This window comes from Pecten maximus, chromosome 9 (genome assembly GCF_902652985.1).
Source record: "Pecten maximus chromosome 9, xPecMax1.1, whole genome shotgun sequence".
NCBI classification, from domain to species: domain Eukaryota; kingdom Metazoa; phylum Mollusca; class Bivalvia; order Pectinida; family Pectinidae; genus Pecten; species Pecten maximus.
In genome coordinates, this window is record NC_047023.1 from 40,205,247 (window position 1) to 40,231,136 (window position 25,890).

Below are 25,890 nucleotides of genomic sequence, written 5' to 3' on the forward strand. Positions count from 1 at the left end.
AATATTGGATTACACTAGATTAAAAGGTATATTTCAATACAAACTATTAGATATCCTAATCCAACAGAGTGTTTTCAGTAGCACAGTAAACTTTCTAACTTTTTATCTTTTAATCAACAATGGCAGTGTACTTGGCAGTGTATTCTCTATCTGTTTGAATTACGTTTATTTCCTTTAGATACTGTACACTGTATGCATATTGTTTTGATAATTGAAACCAAAATAAAGCAATGCATAACAAGTACTCTTATCTGCTCTATATCGGAAGGTGTGGAAAATTTAAATACTTCAGATTTCTACAAGTAGTAGATATTAAACTTGCTAAAAACAAATAATCATATTATCTATTATAGATCTTTAATGGTTCAGTGTATGTTTAATCCTAAATTGACGTGGGCGAAGGTTTTAAATCAACAAATATTAAGGGATTTAAATTTTACATTTTGAAAAGCTTGTTATTACTAACAACTGTGTATTTGGTAAGTTTCAAGTTCTCTCAAATACCGTTTTGTGTCCAATGCAGGGGTTCAATTCAGATATATATGTTTAAAAAAAAGAAAAAAAAAAAAGATTACAAATCATAAAATAATGCTTTATAAGCGTTTGACAAGACTTCTTTGAGTATTGTATGGATACCTATTACTGATGACGTCAATACCTCTTCGGGTTTTACATTTAATGCTTTAATTATACCTTATGTTGCCTTCGGTTGTAAAATCATTTTCTCTAATGGCTGTACGTACAACCAAGTTCGTTTCTACGTAAATTAGAGTTATCAGCCCCTTGCTATCAATATCCTGTGTCTCTCCCATTTGCGTTAAAGCCATTTGTCAATTTACATCCAATAATCGATGTTTTACTGTTTTCTGATTTAATTCATGGTTGTTCACTTCGTTCGTGACATTGCCCTTCCGTTTGGCGTATAAGATGTTTATCTAAGTGTGTATTAAAACGCCCAAATTCCATTAACATATGTTCCGAAAATATGTTTGATCGATACAGGCAATTGTTGAGATGACTTTTCTATCCACATAGTCAGTTTCAACTGATATTTATCCAATTATGTCGTTACGTTAACAAAAACGTCCGACATTGATCAAGAGAAATGTATTAAAGTTGTGTACCAGTGGTATGAGGCATCCCCAGGGACACTTAGTGCCCCAAATCACGGCAGCTTTGTTTTCAATTACAGATGCTGTTGTATACGGTATAAGAAAATAAGCGCATTGTCATTATAATTCCTGTTTTTATACATCAATCATTGTAATTCGTAATCTTAAGTGTAATCTAGTCAAATGGAGTCAGAAAATAGGGCAACAATGTAATGCATTCTCCTATGAGAAGATTTTTTTCTCTGTGAATTATAAAGTAAAACGTTTGCTGATTTCTGATATATGCATAATTGATTCACTTGTTGTTGACTAAGCCTTCCATGTCACTAGATATATGGAAATTATGATAAGTGCAAGGTGTGGTCGGTACGGACGTTATTAATACATGTATATTTTCTTTTGAGAAAATAGTTCCACGGTTTTAAGAAACCAATCAATGTGTTTAAATGGCTATAGGAATGATATTACACTGTACGCTTGCTGATTCAAAAACCTCAACTTACCTCCCCTTAATGGCCGTAGTGCCTGATAATTACGGTGTTCTGAATTAGTGTTATCAAACATCTTTCATACCGTAATTATACCCTTATAGTTTAATGTTTTGATTGATCTTCCTCCACATACTTGATAGTTCTGCCAATTGATATGGTGATGTGTAATCCTACTGATCTTAAGATATTACGATATAATTTAACGAGGATTGCAAGCTACCAGTATATCTCCCAAGATGCGCTGCAAATAACTACCATTCCTTCAAACTTTTAAAGCTATCCAAACCGTCTTGCGGTGATAACTATTCACGTGTAATATTTACCGGATGTTTGTTTTGAAAGTAATAATTTAATATGGCTGCTTTTATTTAGAAAGAGTACCACGAGTGTACATATTTAACTAATGGTATACTCCCAGCTGAAGATGTGCACCAAACAAACATCTTTGAGAATGACTTTCCATCGGGACACGGGAAGGCCAGGGTATTATCATCTTTTGAGTTTCCATTCAACTGCAAATGAAATATCAGACCCCTGTTATATAAGTATTCCTTTAAAAAAATTCCTATCTTAAATTTCTCATGGCAAAACATTGCAGAATTTAAGAAAATATGCATATTTTTTATAAATTCCGTAATGTGTTTCCATATTGTTAACAACATACATAAATAAACGGCCCCTTCATGCTAATGACTAATACTATTCTTTATTAAATAGCTTGAAATTTGGTTGTAGAATGTTTTACTTACATTGACTTATAAAATGTAATTCACTTGTAATCATGGTAACATGTTTATCCTTATATAGCGACACACCTGTAATATGCTGGGTAGGATATATATGGTAGTGGTGGTGTTCTGTCGCGCAAATGTGAAACAAAAACTTAGAAAATTATTATTACACCAAAACTGGAGGCTGCGAGCTTACCAGTCTAAACGCACAGTACAGTAATCGCGAATTAGTATTTCTCCCTTTAAAGCACAATGTTCAGTAACACCGCGTAAATTTCATTCTGTGTAAAAATAATAATGTGTAAACAAGTTAATACACTATATGTTGTTAATTTACTTTTAGATATTAAAATGTTCATTCCAATTGTAAAGCTGTCTCGATCTCTGTGTGACATGACGTTGATACATTTTCAACTATTTCTGTAGTTTAGCAAGTAATTGTTTGGTTAATTGTTTCTCGACTGAAACACAAAACCTCAATAGTTTGGCGAGAATAGTTTCTGACTTCTCTCTGTTACTGCAACGCTTCCTTACTAAGTCGTTTGCAAGTGACAAGATGAATTTAGGTAACGTTCATTTTGGTTTGGCGAGTAAAGTTTCTGATTTCTCTCTGCTGCAGCATCTTTTCCATTCCGGGTCAATTCGAACATCCTTTAACAGATAGCATACAGTTTGGGTACTTAAGGTAACAAAGGTTAGCAGGAGGAAACTATTGTCGTTTCAATGTTTGCAGAATGTAATAAATCTCTTATCTCCAATTTAAAAACATTAGGATGTCAGGAGAGTGATTCATCCTATTTAACTCTTCCTTGATTCAATTTCCATTCTTTGAGTTTTTAGGCAAGCAAACTAACTAAATAGGATCTCAATAGCGTCAATCGATAAGGATATCGTATCCCGATACACCAGGGGCCAACACAGAGCTAGGGTAAAATCAGTTTAAGCATTTATTTCAGCATTTAAACTCACCATCTCAACAATAAAATCTCTACGTAAGGATTTGTTTTGCTAAATTCATTGTATGATCAAATTTGAATACCATTGAATCCCTACATTAGTTATTGTTTAACTGAATACTTATAGTAAATAGATTTTGTTGTTGGCCGTTTTACACGATAAATCAGCTACGTGAGAAGATATACATGTATATCGCAACCCAGGTAAGTATAAAGGCCGGCCCAGGCTGCGTTGGCAATTTCTCTTCACAAACTTTTGGACATATATTTATCTCACTTTTATTACCACAGAGTGATCTTAGAATAGAATATAATGCTTACTATATATACATATATGTCTTAGGATTATAACTTATAACTAATCCTGATCTTAGTGATTATTTGATGATGTTTCAGATGTGTTCATTATAATTTCTGTCCTTTAAGTTAAACTTCCACAACACTAGACCTGTTATAAATACATGTGATATTTACACAAGGTAAACTATTAATAGATTACACTACACACCTTATATCATCCTGATTACCATGATATATACCTTCTACCTGCTGGTTATAAAGACTTTAAATGATGAATCACGAGTATAGTATACATTGTTGTGTAGTTTAAATCAAGGACGGTATCAGTGGATATACAAAGAAATAGATTGGTTTATATGTTCTTAACCTGGGAAATCAACCTTGTCATTTAAACTATACATAATCTTTAAACTTGTCACTATACAATACGTACGGGAACCATTTAAATGCAAGGTGTTTGCTCCATAAATGGTTAAATATCAAAAAGACTAAAAATTTTAGAAATATCAAATTACTTAATATCTTTAATAAACCAAACATATTATTATTTTACTATCATCTGTGAAGTTTAAATGCCTGTATAATTACGGTATTGTTGGGTACTATTAAATCTTTTTTAAGTACATCGTGCAATTTGTCATCTGCATTGATCAATAATGTGACTAATCCGGATTTTAACGACTGGTGCGATTTATACTGATAATGACAATAATTACAGATATGTATTTAGAATGCGGATATGGGCTGTCGGAGGCAATGTGTAAGAAAACACACGGTATTTTGGCGAGGACACAATAAGATCTTTTTCATGATATATCTTTAGTTTTTGCTTACATCTACCTGCTACCTGACGATGTCGATGGAAAAAACTAAAGCATATACACTTCCTAGTAGACTTCGTATAATTACTTTAAATTAGTCAGTAAAATATATTGAAAAGCAAATGAAGTCTGGTAAAAATCTTAAATTATACTAAGAAAAGGGAATATTAATAGTTATTTTCTTCGCAATACATGTAAATAATTGTTTGTGAACTTTCATATTACAAACAATGTCACATAAAATGAGCTGATTTTGCCTGCTGCAATAGTTTATTTCATATATATGAAACATATTGATTTCTGACATCATATTTAGACAGGAGATTTTTTTAATGGTTGATAAATCATTGTATATACCTCAAGGAAAGGCTATAATTGTTAGTTTTTCGATTGGTACGGAATCGCCTGTGTGTCTATCAAGTTACAAATAACGAGGACCTGTTAAATTTCCCCGGACATATTTGGCACTTACTTGGCTTTAATGTAAGCTAGTTTGAACATCCAGAAACCGGAAACGGCCTGTACGTGTCAGATGATATATGTCAGAAACAATCTTCATGGTCTGTTTTAATAGGTAGTCTTTGTTCTGAAAACCTTTGAAGTCTTGGGGGAAGGAACTTAATGATGCTTGGCAGATCAGATGATTCTTCTTTTTCAAACAGTGTTACTACTTTGGCTCATTTCAATTCAATATAGGCAAACTATAGTTCTTGCACTAAAGATAAAATCTATTTCGTCTGGAAAAAAATATTTAAAAAAAAAGCATATTGTATTGTCTTTTTAATTCGGTATCATTTTATGGTAAATTGGGCTTGTCACGTTCAATGACAATGCTGGCATTAGTTGATCCGTTTAATAGAATTGTTTTAAATGTATATTTTGATGCATTCCAATGTCATTTAAATAATTTCCGATCGCTGAAAATTTAAGTGAAAACCGTTAAAATCTCAGTACGCATTTATGGAGATTTAACAAACAAAAAAGAAAAAAAAAGTGTACTTAAATAAACACCGAGGTTGTTTATGATAAGAGCATACTTCGTTTTTGTGCTATAGCCCCATAACATACAATATATCCAAGTAAATCCTTATAATTTAATGTACTCTACACAATCCCTGTGGAAATCTACTTTTATCTTAGAACTCATTACGCCCCTGTAACAGCCAAAAAGCTACTTTACAAACGGCGACGTCATTTTGTACGTGATAGGCTGATAACGTAAACTCTTAACCCAATCACAATGCTTGTTAGAAACAAATATATGTAATAATATCATTATGCAATGCTTGATATATATTGCCTTCTAGTCTAGCTATATATTTACAAATCAATATCCGAATAACACGTTTACAAAATCATTCAATGTTCCCTACGACCTAAAACCAATCCAATATTTCAATGGCCAATCTATTTGCTTGAGTTTAACTCATAAATAAAAAACAATTTACGTTCAGTAATTCAAATTCTAGTTACTTTATTAATTAGATTGTTAGTTCAGATTACTTCTTGTTCTATAACAAACATATTTCCTATCGCAAACATATAAAAAAAAGAATGTCCTCAGATGTATGTACTTTATGGAAGCTTGCTTTGTTTATTGGAAGAGAATATCCCGTTTTGGTTATTGATGTTACATGTAAGTGCATCAAATGCATGATATTGCATAAGCATACATGTATTTATAGCAAACATTAACTGAAATGGACCTGTAAGACGAAACAAATTTGGTGATAAGCATACATGTAGTGCAGTTTTCGTCCATAAATATTGGAATATATAACATTCTCTTCATCAACAAAAATGCCGACGGATCTGAGCAAAATAGTTATATTAATGAAAATGTTCGTATACATTTGTCATTACCAAGAAGGTAATATCTCCTTAGAAGAGGCCACAATTTGAGTAAATGTGTGCTGCTTTTTCATGTAGTTGTTACAAAACAATAACGGACAGTAATGATTATTTATAACAGAGAGTGTATGTCATATACTGAATATAGGCAATAATAAAGGCACGGCTATCAAACATACTTGAATGGAAACAGATTCTGGCTGTTATAAATGGATGCGAGATATAGTTGTTATAAAATTGTTAAAATATGCTGATGATAATAATTTGACTTAAACCAAGTTTGACTTACGCTGTCTGTAAAAAGTAGAGACATGTATAAGATGGCCTCGGGGTTTAATCTATGGTGGGGTATTTCCGTTTGTGTGGCATTTATTAGGGGTAATGGTTCAGGAGCTAATTGTTTATATGTCAGATATCCCAACACACTATTGTTTTGGTAATTCTACCATGTAAGTATGATTGTAGCACTACAGTTGGTTTGTAAGAACTATAAACACGAAAACAAATTAAGTATCACAGCGCAACCAACGATATAGCTGAAATGTACAGGTAACGTTTACGGAATGGAGATCGCTACCTTGGTTCTCAGGATGAACGTCACATTAGACTACTTTGATTTCGTTAACATGGCGGATACCGTCGATGAAGTAGATGTTTGCCCTTCCGAAACATGTGGTCTATTTCTTATTATTTTCAATTGTTTTCATGTCTTTCTTCTTCTTTTTTCATGCGGTCTCAGATCATAAAGTGGTCGATATCCTCCTGATATATCTATGCCCAACATCTATCCCACACATCTATCCCACACATCTACAAACCGAGAAAGGATTGGTGTCAGTGCGGCACTCTCTAAACGATTATCTGAGGGTTAACGACGAAGTGTTATCATGCATTGTATTTATCATTACAGTGTCACATCAATTACCGTGTAATAAACATCATCACAATCTCCGCCGCATATCAAGCAAGAATCGTTCACATTTATCAAGAAAACCATAGATTCATGAACAAACATTGATGAAATCCTCTCAGATCAGTGCAAGAAAAAATTATCGGAATTACACAAAATACATCTGAATGTATTGACACAATTCAATACAAACTAGATATACAAAGTGTTAAATGGTAATAAAGAAATCTGTACATTTTGACGTGTTTTGTTGGGGATGTTTTTCCTGGTGTGTTGTGTGTTGATCTTGTGGTGTATTTTGTCCTTGTGTGTTGATACTGTTGTATGTTTTGTCCTTGTGTGTTGATACTATGGTATTTATGGAAATGTATAATCACGAAATAATTTGAAAGTGCCAAACCAAAAGAGAATGTACACAGGAACATTTCATGTAATAAAATATACTTTGCCCTTGTGGGTAGGCTGCAGTATATCATGTCGTTCCATCCATATACTTGAAACCTTATAAGAAAGACACTTGAATTGTTTTTATCTCCTTGTTGCTATGTCCAAATGAGTTTAAAACGCGGATACTATAATGACACTACAGTGAATTCTCAGTCTATGCTAAAGATTTATGTTCACATCACTATACAAAATCGTTTCTATATAAAAGAAAAAAGTACAGTTGATACCAAAACCTATATATCAGCATGGTTATGTCGAAATTATCTAGAGAAGAAATATGTTATCTCGTTAAAAGTTGTTGTTTTTTCATTGGGAACCTGACTATTACCCCTATTCGGAGGTTTCCTGGGATGATATAGATGGATCGGGTTCTATAATGAGGATTTAAGTAAAACTTCCATGTAGAAATAAACGTGTTCACTAATAGTGGTGTCTCGGACTTAGACGTAAGGTATACTTATGTAAGGATTGTTTAATACCTTGATTTATTCTGTTACGTAACTGATGTACTGATGTAGGATTCAGTCTGTATTAGCACACATACAAATAACACTGGTATCATTAAAACTATCCCTTCCCTCAGCAGCGCCCGTCCAACAAATAAACATTCTCATTCCGCCCAACAGCAAATGGATACATCTTTAACACATAGTTTTATAACGCATATTCTTTCAGCTTAAGGTTTTACTTTAATTCATTGTTGTACACATACATTTGTTTTTATTGATTAACATAGAGAATTGATGTCAAGATGAAAAGGTTATTTGATGAGGCTTTACAAATGTCTCCTGTTACTCATACCATACCAATATACATTTTAAAAATAACATTTTCATAAATATTATATCCAAAACACATTTCAGTGATGGTTCATTTCTAACATGTACGTAATGACGATTGATACATACATTATATCGTACTACTGCATACCACCATATAGACTACTTTTGAAATATAACACTGTCACAAATTTCCTTCCGGACTGAAAATGTATTTATCATCAACAGTCGGAATCTGCTGATGATACCAGTGACTTTACTGAATCTCCATCAAACAAAAGTCATCTAACTAAAATTCCTAAAGAGGAAAACACCAACACCAAAGGGAAACCAGCCTTACGCCAATATCCCCTCCTAGTAATCCATCACACACACTATGATTTACCAATGACTACCATTCCAAAGACCGTTTGACTTGATGAGAGGCCACACTGTATATACACTGTATTTATTGATAACAATCACGGAGTAAATATGTGCCAGACATTTAAACGTGTTTTTCTTTCATGTTGTAACAGAGAGAAAAAGAACGTGAATACTCAGATGTCAATCAAGGGACCAGTGTATAAGAGTGAGGCCTACTGCTAAAACATCATATTAATTATTTTGGAATTGTGCGTAAAACCAAACTTAAAAGTAAATGTTATTGTCTTTGGAAATCAACATGGCACTGTTCTCTTAAACTGCACGGTGTATGCTATTTGGTTGAAGTGGTTATAATAGGTGTGTTAATGTTGTAAACAATGTATTTCAGGCAAAAGAAGCGACATCCGCTGTGAAACTGAGAGAAGAGTGCGTCAATATTCGTTCTGACCTATCGGAGATGCTGTTATACGTAACCTTGGCTCTGATTGGTGTATTTCTATTGTGCGTTCCGCTCAAGGTGACTTCCGGTAAGTCATGTATTTGTCTAACTTGAATGGCAGATTTTTGTCTTTAGCTATCAAAAGTGACTTTATTTTCTTTTAATGGAAATGGAAAGCCTACATCTATATTGAGTATATTTTGAGATCAGAAATGCGTGTAATTCTTCCCTCGGGAAGTGGCTACTCATACACTACGTTTTAAGCAGAATATTGATCTTATACATTAGTAAAGACAACTGTAAGATATTCCATTTAGATAGCCCTTCTGTTGTCTTTGATAGGTAGCAGGGTTAATTTGTTTCTCTTAAAATAAAAATAAAGAAACATTTCTAAATAGGTCAAAGTTCACTATTTCCTTGACATCAAACAATATATACAGTGCACACCAGACGCATTGAAGTATTGTGAAACATTAGCGCAGTGTATCAAGCCTATTTTTAAGAAAATTATTTACACCATTCTCATACCAAATTATTTTTTTCTAAAGAGGATACAAAACGGTCAGGAAATAATAAACTACATGTTTTATGATAATTGGCATCATTCATTTTTGTTATACCAAAATATAAAAATTTGCACTTATTTTGAGAAAGACTATTTTTCTGTAATACTTAAATAATAAATAAATAAAGAATGAAAACTTACCATGAAAATAGAATAATAAAACAAATACCTTTTTTTCATTTATAACATAAGGGGTAGTAACTTCCGCTTGATAACGAAAATTAGTATCCATCTAATATAAATCTATACATAGTTTTCTGTGTTATATGTTCTTATTATTGTTCGCAAATAAGTGTATACCTACCTACCTTCCTACCTACCTACCTACCTACCTACCCACCCACCCACCCACCACCTACCTACCTACATACATACATACATACATACATACATACATACAATGTAGATACATACATACATACATACATACATACATACATACATACATACATACATGTACATTAGCTTAACCAATTTTCTACGAATGACTTAAAAGTACACGGATAAAATGTTTGTCACTAATTACATCAGTTATATAGTGTTTGTTAAGAGAATCTTCATCTCTTACAAATTACATCTATGGAAATATACATTGATAGTACCCTTTTGTAAATCATAGTCATGTTAAATTCGACCTATTATGTAAAAATATATCGTAATTCTTTAACACGATACTACAATGGAGCGCGCGTGACTGAGTAACAACCAATTTATTATTTAATACTCGTAAAATCATTTCTACATCCATCAAAAATACAAATTTAATCGGAGAAATATGGCATTTTTCTCGACGCGGCGGTTCAATGCGGACTTTAATGTGGAAAGTGGAAAGTATGGTTAACTTAGTTATAACTGAAGACAAAAAGTCACTGAGCAGTGTTAGGTTGCTTGGTTAGTTGTTTGGTTGTGTTTTCCCCGTTTTTTTTAAATGCATCTTATTGAAAAACATACATATCCACCACTATACGGAAATGTAATGAATGTTATGTTTATTGTTCGATAAGGAACTTTTGCCTGAACATTAAATATCGGTAGATTTAACCCCTCTAGGAAACATTTTAAAGAAGTTGATAATGCTTTAAAACCTTGATTTGATTCTGCATATTACCGGTCAGTATGACGCATAGATATTATATGGTGGTATCACAAGAGAACGTGGATAGAAACATCATTTTCGAGAGGAAATCAATCTAAACTACTACTTAAAGTATCAATGTTGCACTGGGCGTGTAGACCCTGACAGTCCGGCTACAGATATGTCCATCAAAATGGACCTCATCGACAACCAAATCGCTGAATAAGACATTTGATACAAAGAAAGCAACCGACATTATCTTGATGAAACACAAGTACGTCAGAGAATGTGTGCATTAAAAACAACAACCAAAACAGTTTGTTCTGTAGTCTCCTACTCTACATGGTAAGAGTCTTTAGATGCTTAATCACCGCTGTGACCTGTTCAGCATATAGTAGTCTACTCTTTTCCTTTGGGAGGCGAGTTTCGTATCACCGTCCCGAGGGAGTTATGACGCGGTCAGTACACAATAGATAGTGAAACGAGCCTTGTTTTATGGAAATGCGATCAAAAAGGTCACAGAGTTCCCATCAAGTATTTAGAGGTCATGACCACAAATGGGGCTTGACGTTTGATGGTGTGCACGATCCGTCCCTAGCTTGGGTTTAAAATACATGTTTATCATACCAAAAACGATATAAAAGTTTGATTGCAAACCGCCTTGTAAAGTAACAGATATATACTCCGTCTATTTATATCCCCAGAGGTCATTACCAGATCTAAATTTAAACATCGTCCATTACCCATACTTCACTGTTGCTGCATTGCATCTGGTACATATTTTATGATAATGTTAGAAATTACTAGTCTGGTGCTCCCAGAGATAGTAGCTCTGATTGCTGGACTGGGAATATTCTAGTTCTCTGTATATCAATGATGTTTTCAGGTCTTGCCATTGTTTTACCATCCTTTGTTGAGAATGAGTATGCTCTCCAGTAATTTTTTTTTTTTTTTTTTTTATACATGTATATTTAAACTAAAAAAACCGTCGTTTTGTTAGATTTAAAATGCCGTACGCATCAAACTTTGTGAATTGTATTTAAACAATGGTAATAATCATACATAACATTCGTAACAATATCTAAAATGTAGTACGGTAGAGTTTATGGTCTAGAAATTCACTTTTGCGCAGGATGATACATAGCAAAAAAAAATCAGGGAAATACCAATGTGCTTCCGGGAAACTGCCTTTTTCTGTAAAGAATATGACATTTAATTAAAAACTTTATGGACAATTTCATGTAGGAAAACCTTCCATCGAAAATAAATGTCAGAGACTTCCTTCAGTCTCCATGTGTTAGTAGTAAGTCAAGACGGCAGTGATTATCTTCTGGACATTCGCTATTACGTAGTATATGGTTTTTTTTTTTTTTTTTTTTTGTTGTGGAATTCATAGTTTTTTATTCAGTATTTTTTTTTCTTTTTCTTTTAACTTTTTTTTATTTTTAAATACATTTTTAATATATAAATACGTAAGAACCACACACACAAACACACATCAATTCCATCTTCACTATCATCATTATAACATGTATGTACAATGTATATGTAGATAATCTTATTCAAAGTATGGTTCTTATTCACAAAAACAACAGAGAATACCGACATTTTGAGGAATATTGTAGCATGCAGATGTGTCAAAGTGTGTTTATAGATCTTAGTGAAATAAAATATCGATTATTCTGTTTTTCTTGAAATGATGTATATGTAACGAAATAGCATTTCTTAACTTCCGTCATTTATCAAAATTAACAGACCACCCATCAAATGAATTAGTAAAGAGATATAATCAACCAGAATGGTATATTTTGGAGAGAAAACCAACCACAAAGAAATGTGATGACTAAATCAAGTTAATAATATAGTAACCATATTCAACGACTGTTCCACGGAGTCAATGGGATATACCAAACCTACAACTGTTTCACGAAATCAAATGGATATACCAAGTCTACAGCTGTTCTACGGAATAAATAGGATATACCAAACCTACAGCTGTTCTACGGAATCGATTGGATATACCAAACCTACAACTGTTCTATGGAATCAATCAGATATACCACCCCTACAGCTGTTCTACGGAATCAATTAGATATACCACCCCTACAGCTGTTCTACGGAATCAATTAGATATACCAAACCTACAACTGTTCTATGGAATCAATTAGATATACCAAACCTACATCTGTTCTACGGAATCAATTAGATATACCAAACCTACAACTGTTCTACTAAATCAATTGGATATACCAAACCTACAGCTGTTCTACGGAATCAATTAGATATACCAAACCTACAACTGTTCTATGGAATCAATTAGATATACCAAACCTACAACTGTTCTATGGAATCAATTAGATATACCAAACTTACATCTGTTCTACGGAATCAATTAGATATACCAAACCTACAACTGTTCTATGGAATCAATTAGATATACCAAACCTACAACTGTTCTATGGAATCAATTAGATATACCAAACCTACAACTGTTCTATGGAATCAATTAGATATACCAAACCTACATCTGTTCTACGGAATCAATTAGATATACCAAACCTACAACTGTTCTACGGAATCAATTGGATATACCACCCCTACAGCTGTTCTACGGAATCAATTAGATATACCAAACCTACAACTGTTCTACTAAATCAATTGGATATACCAAACCTACAGCTGTTCTACGGAATCAATTAGATATACCAAACCTACAACTGTTCTACTAAATCAATTAGATATACCAAACCTACAGCTGTTCTACGGAATCAATTAGATATACCAAACCTACAACTGTTCTACTAAATCAACTAGATATACCAAACCTACAGCTGTTTCACGAAATCAAATGGATATACCAAACCTACAGCTGTTCTACGGAATCAATTAGATATACCCAACCTACAGCTGTTCTACTAAATCAATTAGATATACCAAACCTACAACTGTTCTACTAAATCAATAGGATATACCAAACCTACAGCTGTTTCACGAAATCAATTGGATATACCAAACCTACAGCTGTTCTACGGAATCAATTAGATATACCAAACCTACAGCTGTTTCACGAAATCAATTGGATATACCAAACCTACAACTGTTCTACGAAATCAATTGGATATACCAAACCTACATCTGTTCTACGGAATCAATTAGATATACCAAACCTACATCTGTTCTACGGAATCAATTAGATATACCAAACCTACAACTGTTCTACTAAATCAATTGGATATACCAAACCTACAGCTGTTCTACGGAATCAATTAGATATACCAAACCTACAACTGTTCTACTAAATCAATTAGATATACCAAACCTACAGCTGTTCTACGGAATCAATTAGATATACCAAACCTACAACTGTTCTACTAAATCAATTAGATATACCAAACCTACAGCTGTTCTACTAAATCAATTAGATATACCAAACCTACAACTGTTCTACGGAATCAATTGGATATACCAAACCTACAACTGTTTCACGGAATCAATTGGATATACCAAGCCTATCGTTGTTGTTCTACGTAATTAGTTGAATCAAGTAAATGTACCGCCGTTCTACTGAATCAATTAAAGTGTTAATGCATCATTATTATCGTCATCCTTCTCACAACAGGAGATATAGTAGAACATCACTTTGTAAATATATTTTTTACTAAGTATACCAAAACCTCCTCCAAAGCAGAGAAAAAAAAACTAATTTCAAAAACGTTTTCTAAGCAAGATACCAATCATGCCAACTTTTCCATTACTTTGAAAACTGTAGCAGAAGATTCTGAGCTTTTGAATAATTTAGATTTTCAACGGGAACTGACATAGATGGATTGGTCTAAAAACAAGCAATCTGTGTCCGTTTCTGCTCGCTCCTCACATAGCTTATATTATCAGTTTAAACGAACGAATTAGTATCTCTTCCTCTATAATAAAAGAATTGACACGACGTATTCATCTAAAGAGCATAATTCAAATGAAGCCGGAAACAACCTACCTTTTTCGATTTTGCTGAAGCTAGAAAGAATATCCGAAAGACATCTATCAAATCGTTAGATAGATTTAGGAGATACTTAAGTATTCACTCATCCACTCTGGTTTAAGAGAAAATCAGAGTTGCCATTCAGTATACGATTCTCTTGAGGTTATCAGTTTTATTTAGTTCTTACATGTTTTTGGCTTCATGGTAATTGATTTTTTGTTATAACCTCTAACTTACGTTCTTGAATATCCCAAGTACACCCCTGTGTGAATCCGCAGTAGGCCTAGGGCTAAGAGCGGCCAAAACATTGTTACCACGCCATCGAGCTTTTCCAAAGACAAAGGACGACTTATTGCAAATTGTGTAAAATGTTGTTTTTGATTTTTCGCCACACATTATTCTTGCGATAAAAATAGTACTATTATAACACCACACGCACGTGTTTCACTTAAATAAACGTTCTACAATACTATTACATGTTTAATGTACAGTTATTTACATGTTATGTTTCTATCTTACTTCCTGACACTGGAAACACTCAAACTTATGGACTACTTTTTCAAAAAATATGACTCTATCTTACATCTCCACTTTGTCCGCTATCGTGTATGAATCATTCCGTAAAATGTTAGAAAATTGATGTAAATCTTAAAACGTTGAGACATCAAGATGAAAAATTGTGCATTAGAAGCGCTTTTTAAGGTGTATTGAAGCTTAGAAGTCTCCATATCTAGTAGTAAATTTAGAATGATTTCTATCACATTCATCATTTTAAAATGAATTTTATACTGATCCAGATATGCCCCGCAGTCTGCCCTGATTGCAGATAAGTGTACAGATCACATGACCAATGCTGTGGTCTATCATCTTTAGCGAATGGGTGGCTGGAGGAAGAGTGGGTTTTATTTGTTTTGTTTCTCGTTAATATGTCCATCGGTATCTGCGTTTAAAAATGCTTTCATTTCAAAAATTATTTTTGTAAGTGCTTGCTCCAGATAACCAAAATTATCAAACATTAATCACGTGTTCTTATGATCCACTTTAAAGTTATATATATATATATATATATATATACAATAAGGTAAGTAAAGCTAAGTTAAGTTTATTACCGATACACCGGAATCAAATAAACACCATTAATAAGAATTAGATAAATTATTTTGACAACGATTTCTACAGAATTTCTCATTCATTATTATCTCAAACTATAAGGAATCAACAATACAGATACAATGGGCATTGTATATAGATTTAAAGCTTGTCTGGCTGAGGTAATCCCTTGCCTTACTACTAACAATATCTTAACTACCAGAACAACATTTCATGGCGTCACGGGAAAGAGGCATCGGGTCAATTTGTTACCATTCTTATATTCCACATCAGTTTGATAGGATTATGTTGTTTTTGGAATGTTTGAAATAAATATCGTCTTCATAACAACTATAGCATATGATATTAACAAAACTCGTTACGAATCTGGCACTCTAGATTGCTTGAAATATGAATTCAAAACCAACATGAACAAATATACAGCTTTAAAGGGAAACTCGTGGTATCGCGATAGTAGAAAGGACACATTTCATTTTTTTTTTATGCCAAACAACATTTTGTTTGTATTCAAAACATGCCCAAATAAGAAGTGAGGAAAGAGGTAATTTGAATTTGCCCACAGGCATTTTTAAGAGCTTAATCATAAACATTGTAATTGTATATAAAATGATGAGGAGTAATTCTAATCTAGTGCCAATATAGACGGTACAACATGTAGGTACTTCAGCACCAAACATTGTATTGCTGATATATCAACATGTGGTGTTTGTTTTTGTTTGTTTGTTTGTTGTTGTTCTTTTTTTTTTTTATTTTTTTTTTGTATTTTCAACAGTAGTTAAGATAAAGTCTATAAAGATCCTATACAAAGGAAAAAGATTCCTTAAAGTCACAAGAATTCCAAATTAAATTTAAATATAAAAAAAAAATATTATTCGGATTCGCGTGTTTTCGGTCTGAACTTACCTTTGCTAATCTACGATTAATGCTTTTTCTAATGATTATCGAAAATACATAACTATTTTACACCTACCTAATTTATGAGTAACTTAAATTTATTACATAACTAATCCATTCCGTAACGCGGCATTGTCATAAAAAATCTCAATACACATGTGTACGCACTATTGTGACGTCATCAATTATTGATAACGTCACAATAACCATATGACGTTATACAACTCTCTGTAGAGATAAACATACATGTACCTTCGGGATTCGCCTCTCTCATAAAGAAATTGAGCTATGAGGTTTGCTTATATTCTTAAAATAATTAATTATTTGCAATAATAATTTTACACTACTGGCTATTTCTGACATCTACCTCGTTAAATGCCATTCAGGCTCGAGGCATATAATATCATCGAATTGAATTGAATTGAATTGAATTGAATTGAACTCGTTTAATAATTCCACGTGATTCAGACATTCACATAAGATCCCCTGTCTACTAAATATGAGACCTGTAATTATCTTACTGGCGCATATGCCTTGAAGACAGATGTATAGTTTACTTGAGACAGGCATAAACAGTTCTTCAAATCTCTGAAAATGTGGCCTATCGTTCCCTGATAAGTCAAATCGTGCTTTAGCTAAGTCGAGCGTCGACCAGGTCTTTTGTGTATGGGACACGCCAGTTGAGGAATAAGACTCTTATTTCACTATCTACTAATCTGGATAAAACAGGGAATATATTGGGCTCGGAATATTAGACTGTCAGAGAGACTCCTACTTCCGGTTTCGTTTCCACGTAACTGACGCTAATTTCCGGTTTATTGATTCCGGTGGCCGTGATCGCGGTTAGATGTCATGTTGTTTGATACCATTATAGAGAACGATTATTAACGAAGTTACAAGCGCCCATTGGTCAATATACCTCTCCAATAAACGGTTACCATGACACCACAATCGCCCCATGCCTACGTCTGGACGATCTGAACCACATAGCTCCACGACCTGGCTCTGCGCGCTCATAAAGGAAGATTACGGCATGTTTTGTCTACAAATGGAGGGTAAATGGGTGACTATGGAATGTGAACCGTCTGACATTATATAATATGGGTAACTGAGAAGCTTGATTACCTTATAAATTGTTAAATGATCTGCACATACACTCAAGAGTACATGATCAGGTTGAGCTCGATCATCATCCTATACCAAGTGAACGAATGTTGAACAGTCCCTAGTCCTTGTACTTCTTTGTTTTGTTGTTACAAATGTTACACGTAGACCGATGTTTATTGACATCACAGGATGTAAAAGCGAGTCAATCGTTTTGGTGACAGAGCCGTGTGTAATACTGTCAATTCTGTAGTTGGTCTAGGATAAATATAATATCTATTATATAGTTATTACTTTGAAAATTATAAACTTGTTTGTTATTGATTTGAACTGTAATATTTCCAAACATTTACGAAATTATCAATTCGGCATATCAATTAGCGGCTTTTCCACTTTAGATTAGTTCCTTACACCCCAACTGATATTTGTGGAAAGAACACACATTGACACAAAACTAGGTCAATTCATCCACAGAATAGCTTACCTATAGTTGTAGAAACAGGTCACATAAACGTGTAGTTGTTGCATATGGTATTTCTTTCACTGTCGTTGCTTTTAAAAATAACCAGCTCGAGTGAAAGAAATACTACAGTATATACAACAACCACTCGTTGTGTAACCTCTGTATACAACAACCACTCGTTGTGTAACCTCTATATACAACAACCACTCTTTGTGTTACCGCTATATATTTGCAAGCACTGAATAGAGCAGCACTTTATGCTAGCGATATTTTCACTCAATGTCTCTCGCAACTTTGCAATATCATAATGCCATGCAGCCATGAGATCGGAATTGAACCCACAGTCAATGATCCTTTTATCCTATGTTATCAAATGTTCTGCAATGTCATAACGTTCATGATTTTCATTTCACATATTATATTATAGATATGTGATCACTCGTTTATTTTTGAAGTACTTGTTTTTACACACTCAAATTTAAGCGAATATTCTACTCCAAACAAATCAGCGTCGTGAAAACGCTTCACAATCCTTATCATAGCAAATCAAAGTATGCAAACTACAGCTAGCTATTTTGCGAGATATTCCAGGTGTATACGCTATAATAGGTAATCAAGTGCTAAATGTCATAGGAAGTAAATACAAGTACAAAATTTAAAGGCTCCAAACACGGTCTTTAGTTGTATTAGATCTATATATACTCAATGACACGGTATATAGTTGTATTAGATCTATATATTCTCAATGACACGGTATATAGTTGTATTAGATATATATATTCTCAATGACACGGTACAATGTATATAGTTGTATTAGAGCTATATATTTTCAATGGCACGGTATATAGTTGTATTAGATCTATATATTTTCAATGGCACGATATATAGTTCTTTTAGATCTATATATTCTCAATGACACGGTATACAGTTGTAATATACATTGTATCTATATATTCTCAATGACACAGTATATACATGTAGTTCTATTATTTTTATTAGATATACATATTCTCAATGGCACGGTATATAGTTATATTAGATCTATATATTCTCAATAGCACGGTACAGTACATGTATATAGTTGCATTACATCTATATATTCTCCATGGCAGGTTAGCCTTTCGCATTGCATGTAGCACTAAGTAAATAGAGACAAACTATTAAGTTCATCTGTATATAAGAAACAGCAGGCCGATACGGATCAGTGACCCACTGAAGCTGTAGATCAAACAAAACAATGCTCAATACCGGAGGGATATGAAACATTCGTTTTATGGCTTTTTAGGTCAATATCTCCAACCGAAAATTGTAATACTTTTTCATCTAGTTTTTAATGACTTGGTGATGCAATTATATGATGAGAGTTATGTATTAGTGTACCTTATCAGACAATACGACCCTAACTTACAGTTTCAATACAAGGCCTTTGATCCTTCCGACGAAACACTTCTGTACCACAGAACACATATCTTTTGTATCGTGTGTGACTGGGAAGGGGGAGGGGGTTACTTTATCTTTTTATTGATGTAATTATATTTTTGATATCAATACTTTTTTTGTAAAAGTGGGTATCTCAGGATTATTTAGTACTTTACAGCATTTGCAAAGGACATGCTCGTTTATACGGACAACCCGGCTGGTCTATTTTCAAACGAATAAGGGTTCAGGACTAAACCCTTACACATATTGGTGCAGGCCTCAAAAGCAAGAGGTCACAATATCCAGACAATCATATCTTGGTTTTTTATATCATAATTGAGAAAAATAATTTCAAACCAGTTAAAAGTTTAGGCGACGAGAACACCAAAGGGTCTTGCACATGCTTGGGCATTGATCTTAAATAACACACTTATACATGTACGTGCATCCTGCAATCTATCAGGGACAGAGTATTGCAACATTGACGTTACGCTTTGTGGGGGATAAGGTGTTTAGAATCTCTGTGTCATCAGCGACATCGTCATGTAAATCTGGGTAATCGGCGACACCCGTCATGCAAATATAGGTCAACTTTAAACAATGTCAGATCCTGGACCAAAGGTAGGGACAAACAACTGCTCTTCAATATGATACTGCCTAGTGAGATTCTGATGGCAATATATCTATATAATCTCACTAAATCTATATTTTGCGGTACCGTCATTTTGTGTGACGACATAAAATACTGGTCATGTGTATCGTTATTTACAGAAAAAGCCTTTCTATGTCATATCAATTATAAACGTACGGCTGGTGTAGGAAACAGGAATGATACTATCAAGAGACGGAAAATTCACAAGAGGAAAAAATTAAGTTGTTTCTGATACACTGCAGTTTTAGTGTCAACATATAGTAGTAGAGGTTCTTGTACACGGAGCACAACCAATAAAATGTTTGTGTGGAAGATGACTAAGTGGACCAACCACATTCATGAAGCAAAGGTTACTCGGTACACTTCGTGCAAGCTCTGGAAACATAGTTTAATTCCATTCATATGTTCAATAAAACGAAGGATGAATACAATTATTATTGTAATGTTCTGTCTATCTATCGTGTCAGATCTATCTTAACACCCAATTCTCTATCACAGCCGCAATATGACAGTCATCTGTAGCCACATAAATAAAGCTTTACCATAAAAGGTATTGCTAACGGATATGTGTACTTGACACAACCTCTAGAGCCTTCTATGTTCATAGACAGCTGGAACTGAACGACTCCACCAAACCACTTTACCATTAAGGAATCTAAATAGTCTGCTCTGTTACACAACTGTTGTTATGTCACAGAATCAAAAACACGAGCTGCTAGAGTGTCACATCCCAATGGTTTAACACTTTTATTACTGTTCTGAAAATCATTTAAAATGTACGTATGGAAGAATATTTATGCTTGAAGGTTGTTTTAGCTGTCATGGCAATATAACCAAACCAAAAGCACAAGCAATTAATTTTAAATTTCTGCGTTATGTAATATGAATTTATAACACAACTTAAGATCAATATTTCAGCGAGTTTCAAAATTTCTATACAAAGCGTCCATTGTTTTCAAATTAGTTTTTAACTGAATAATCCATCTAATTTCAAAAGTAACTTAAACATTTCCATTTGCTCTGTTGTTATTTTTATACAACCTTATCAAACAAGAGCGCGATCAGATTATATTCTCCAATGATTCCTCCCATTGTAGTAGTGAAGAACAATGTTCGTCAAGTCCTCACCAAATGACGTTGTTTTCTTTTAACGTCACTGCATTATGTGTAGTTTAACGTGCTATAATAAGACCCGATTGATCAATGAAACTCACAAAAAAATATATACTTAATGTTGTAAAAAAGTTGAATACCCTCACGATGGAATGTATTGATAGAAATATTGAAATTGAATTAATGGTTTTATGTTTATTTCAACGGTCGCATGTAGACGTGACGTATCCCATTGACAACGCGATTTTTTTTATTTTTTTATTTTTTTGGAATGCGATTACACCATTACAGGTTGACTATAAGAAATATAGATATTAGGTCTTAATCTGCCTTCTTTTGAAAGTTATTGCGCGTTATTCAATTATCTGAAAACCTTTGAGAATTTTAGAACAATAACTTTCCCAGTTTAACGGTTTGAAGCCTTTATTACTTATTTTTATTGATGTTCCTAACAAGTTACACCTTTTCAGAAAATATTGTTTTTCCGATCATGTTCTCTAGTAAATGTGGTTTTACTTTGATTGTTTTCCCATCAAGTGTATCAATTCCTGGTATATTTTGTCTCCACATGTGCCCGTTAGCTAAGTCCGTTACTAATCTTCTTCACAGCAGGTTATCTTAGATGGAATTATATATCAATTTCATGCTATGTATAAACAACACTGCCAATTTCTTTGGTCCTATTTAAAACTCCGTGTTGAATATGGGACTAATTTTGCTTTAATTGTACCTGTTTAAAAAGTAATCTCCCTCTGCATATAAACCTCCTACGAATGACAGTGTTGAATATTAATTTTACGGTTTATCGATATAAAATGTCCATAATTCCGTCAAGGAAGTAATTTAGATGCCAACTAAAACGACTGCACAGACACAGGAGGGATATCTATCAATATTAACAACAGACCAAGGGAAGACGAGAGTCTTAAATATGGTATCATCTGAAAACCGTACCCTTTCCTCAGTATTTATGAGAAACTTTTAATGCAACATGAATTGATGACGCAGGCCGCCTATACAATCATTGTCACTTCATGATACCAAGTACAGTATATATATCTCTTTGGAGTGAATTTCTTTAAAAATAATATATGATAATTTTTCCATGATTTTTTACCTCAGATATTTTGTTGAAATATTGAATATAAAATCGTGTTGTTTTGGTAATCTCTGGAGGATACTCATTAATCTTGTCGTTAACAACAGATTAGCATAAGAATGATGATCTTTATTTCAATTTAGTGTCGATTTTACCAGGAAAAAGATGTATTTTAGACAGGAATTTACCAATTAATCCAAAAACCTATATATTTTTCTATGATGAGCACATATAGGTCCTGAATCGTGGTTATCTTTTCTTCTTCTCTTCGATGGTCATCTTGTCTATCTGTCTATCCTTCTCCATTCTACCAGGTATCTCTATCACTCTTCCTTCTATTTATCTGTCATTTCATTTACCATTTAATGATTATCGGTCGTGGTAACACAAGCATTTGTAAAACGTTTTGAATGGACGGTAAACTGATCTGTATGTTTTTATCAGCCTGTTCCCATTACATATCCCTAGCTCGAATATGATTGGCTGCAGTTTTGTGTTGTTTCATTCGTGACATCACAACTTTATGCCCTTATAATGACACCGGGAAGTTACAAGCAAGGAAGTAGACAGGAAGTGTTTTCATTAATAATGTTTATTTAAAGTTTATCACACAATCTCTTTGTGATGATTAATTCCATTTCAAAGTAGATCGCTTCAATTGGAACTTATATGATATAATATAAAATCATTGATATCTAACATAAATCATGATATAAAATTATGTGAATTTGAAGACATATTCTCATGCCCATTGTTCGTGAATTTATTTTTATTTACAATATGTGAATGAAGTTCACAACATTGGACTATTATTACCTAATGTTATAAAAACAAATGATTGATATATAATGCCTATAAAGTCCTGTCCACCAGAATATGAACGTGTTACCCGTTAGTAAGCTAACAATTCTATTACTGTGATGGCTCTACAAAAATGCTTCCACTGACATTTTGACGATCTAAACTTTCCCAGTAGCATAATTCTGGCTGGCAACTGGCGCGTGCACGATCAGATTATTCGCTGCGCACATCGCACATGTTGTATTATATGGTGTGTGCGCACCATGAATTATAAAGCTATGGAATCTTCGCGAGATTATTTTTCTTGCTCGTATAAAAAAAATATGGTTTATGACAAACTTTAACATTAACAGCTCTAGATTGAACGTGTCAGCACATTCGTCTGACAATCAGAACTCGTAATCTTTCTAAAAACTAAATATTAATATTAGTGTTACGATGCAAAGGCCATATTCTTCTCATTTGAAATACTCTGATTATTCCGAAGTAACCAAAGCTCGCGTGAATCTCGCCAACGTGTTGTTATACACTATCAGACTATAATCTATCTGACAATTTCGTTTCCGTCGAGGAAATATTGAGAGTCAAAAGTGACCCTATTGCAACACTTCAAACATAGTTTAGTTTTCCCCCTTCATTTAGTAATTACCAAGGGAACCGTATGTGAAAAGTTGATATTTTAATAAAGGGTATTTAAAACATGTTCTTATCTGGCATGCATTTTAGTATACTGCTCCCTAAGGTTTTAGATATATGACTATGCTGCTCCCTGAAGGGTTTATATATTTGACAATGCTGCTCACTGAAGGGCTTATATATTTGACAATGCTGCTCACTGAAGGGTTTATATATGACTATACTGCTGCCTGAAGGGTTTACATATATAACTTTGCTGTCGCTACAAGGTTTAGATATTTGACTATACTGTCCCTACAGGGTTTAGATATTTGATTATGCTTCTCACTGAATGGTTTAGATATTTGACTATGCTGTCCCTACAGGATTTAGATATTTGACTATGCTACCCCTACAGGATTTAGATATTTGACTATGCTACCCCTACAGGGTTTAGATATTTGACTATGCTACCCCTGCACGGTTTAGATATTTGACTATGCTTCTCACTGAAGGGCTTAGATATTTAACTATGCTATCCCTACAGGGTTTAGATATTTGACTATACTGCCCCTACAGGGTTTAGATATTTGACTATACTGCCCCTACAGGGTTTAGATATTTGACTATACTGCCCCTACAGGGTATAGATATTTGACTATACTGCCCCTACAGGGTTTAGATATTTGACTATACTGCCCATACAGGGTTTAGATATTTGACTATACTGTCCCTACAGGGTTTAGATATTTGACTTTACTGCCCCTACAGGGTTTAGATATTTGACTTTACTGCCCCTACAGGGTATAGATATTTGACTATACTGCCCCTACAGGGTTTAGATATTCGACTTTACTGCCCCTACAGGGTTTAGATATTTGACTATACTGCCCCTACAGGGTTTAGATATTTGACTATACTGCCCCTACAGGGTTTAGTTATTTGACTATACTGCCCCTACAGGGTTTAGATATTTGACTATACTGCCCCTACAGGGTTTAGATATTTGACTATACTGCCCCTACGGGGTTTATATATATGACTTTGCTGTTGCTACAAGGGTTTAGATATTTGATTATGCTTCTCACTGACAGGGTTTAGATATTTGACTATACTGTCCCTACAGGGTTTAGATATTTGACTATACTGCCCCTACAGGGTTTAGATATTTGACTATACTGCTTTCTGAAGGGTATAGACATATGACTATTTTGATTCCTGAAGTGTTTCAATATTTGACTATATTACTTTCTGAAGGATTTCTATATTGATCTCTGCTGCTTCCTAAAAAGTAACGTCGATTTCGTTCATGTTTTGCCTAATACGGAAGTAAAACATATGCATCATAGTTTACGCTGTTCTCCTTTTGTTTTCATCGAAGTGTTTTATGTACATGGCAAGATATAGATGATACATTTAATATTCTTTTGAAATTAAAAACACGCAAATTTTGAATAATGCCCAGTAACTAAAACAAATTACCACCTGCGTCATGTTTCTCAGTCAGTTACATTTCAAAGAAAAAGAGAACGAACGAAATGTCGTAAACCGGAGCGAAAACACGAAGTATGTCACAGACGGTCTCAGGCGTAAATGAAACGGTCTGAGGAACTAAAACTATTACTACTGTAACTTCAATATCTTTTTGACATTGCAAATAATAAATCTTTTTATATACACAAACATAAATATCTAGATTAAGCCAATTAGCTGATCGTTGCAATGTTAAGTAATCGATGTTGACATTATTAGTTAGTCAACACACATACGGAATACTTTCTTCTGACATTCGGAACCTCTT

The 25,890-nt window shown here is 33.6% G+C and overlaps 1 protein-coding gene across 2 annotated transcripts in view; it reads left to right on the top strand.

The window, feature by feature from the left end:
- Positions 1-25,890, top strand: part of LOC117334556 (neuronal acetylcholine receptor subunit alpha-9-like) — an 83,295-nt gene that overhangs the window by 45,376 nt on the left and 12,029 nt on the right. For both annotated transcript variants that reach the window (XM_033894239.1, XM_033894238.1), the window contains exon 2: positions 9,153-9,291. In XM_033894239.1, coding sequence (XP_033750130.1) covers positions 9,222-9,291 — 70 coding nt within the window. In that variant the 5' untranslated portion in view covers positions 9,153-9,221. The remainder of the gene's footprint in view (positions 1-9,152; positions 9,292-25,890) is intronic.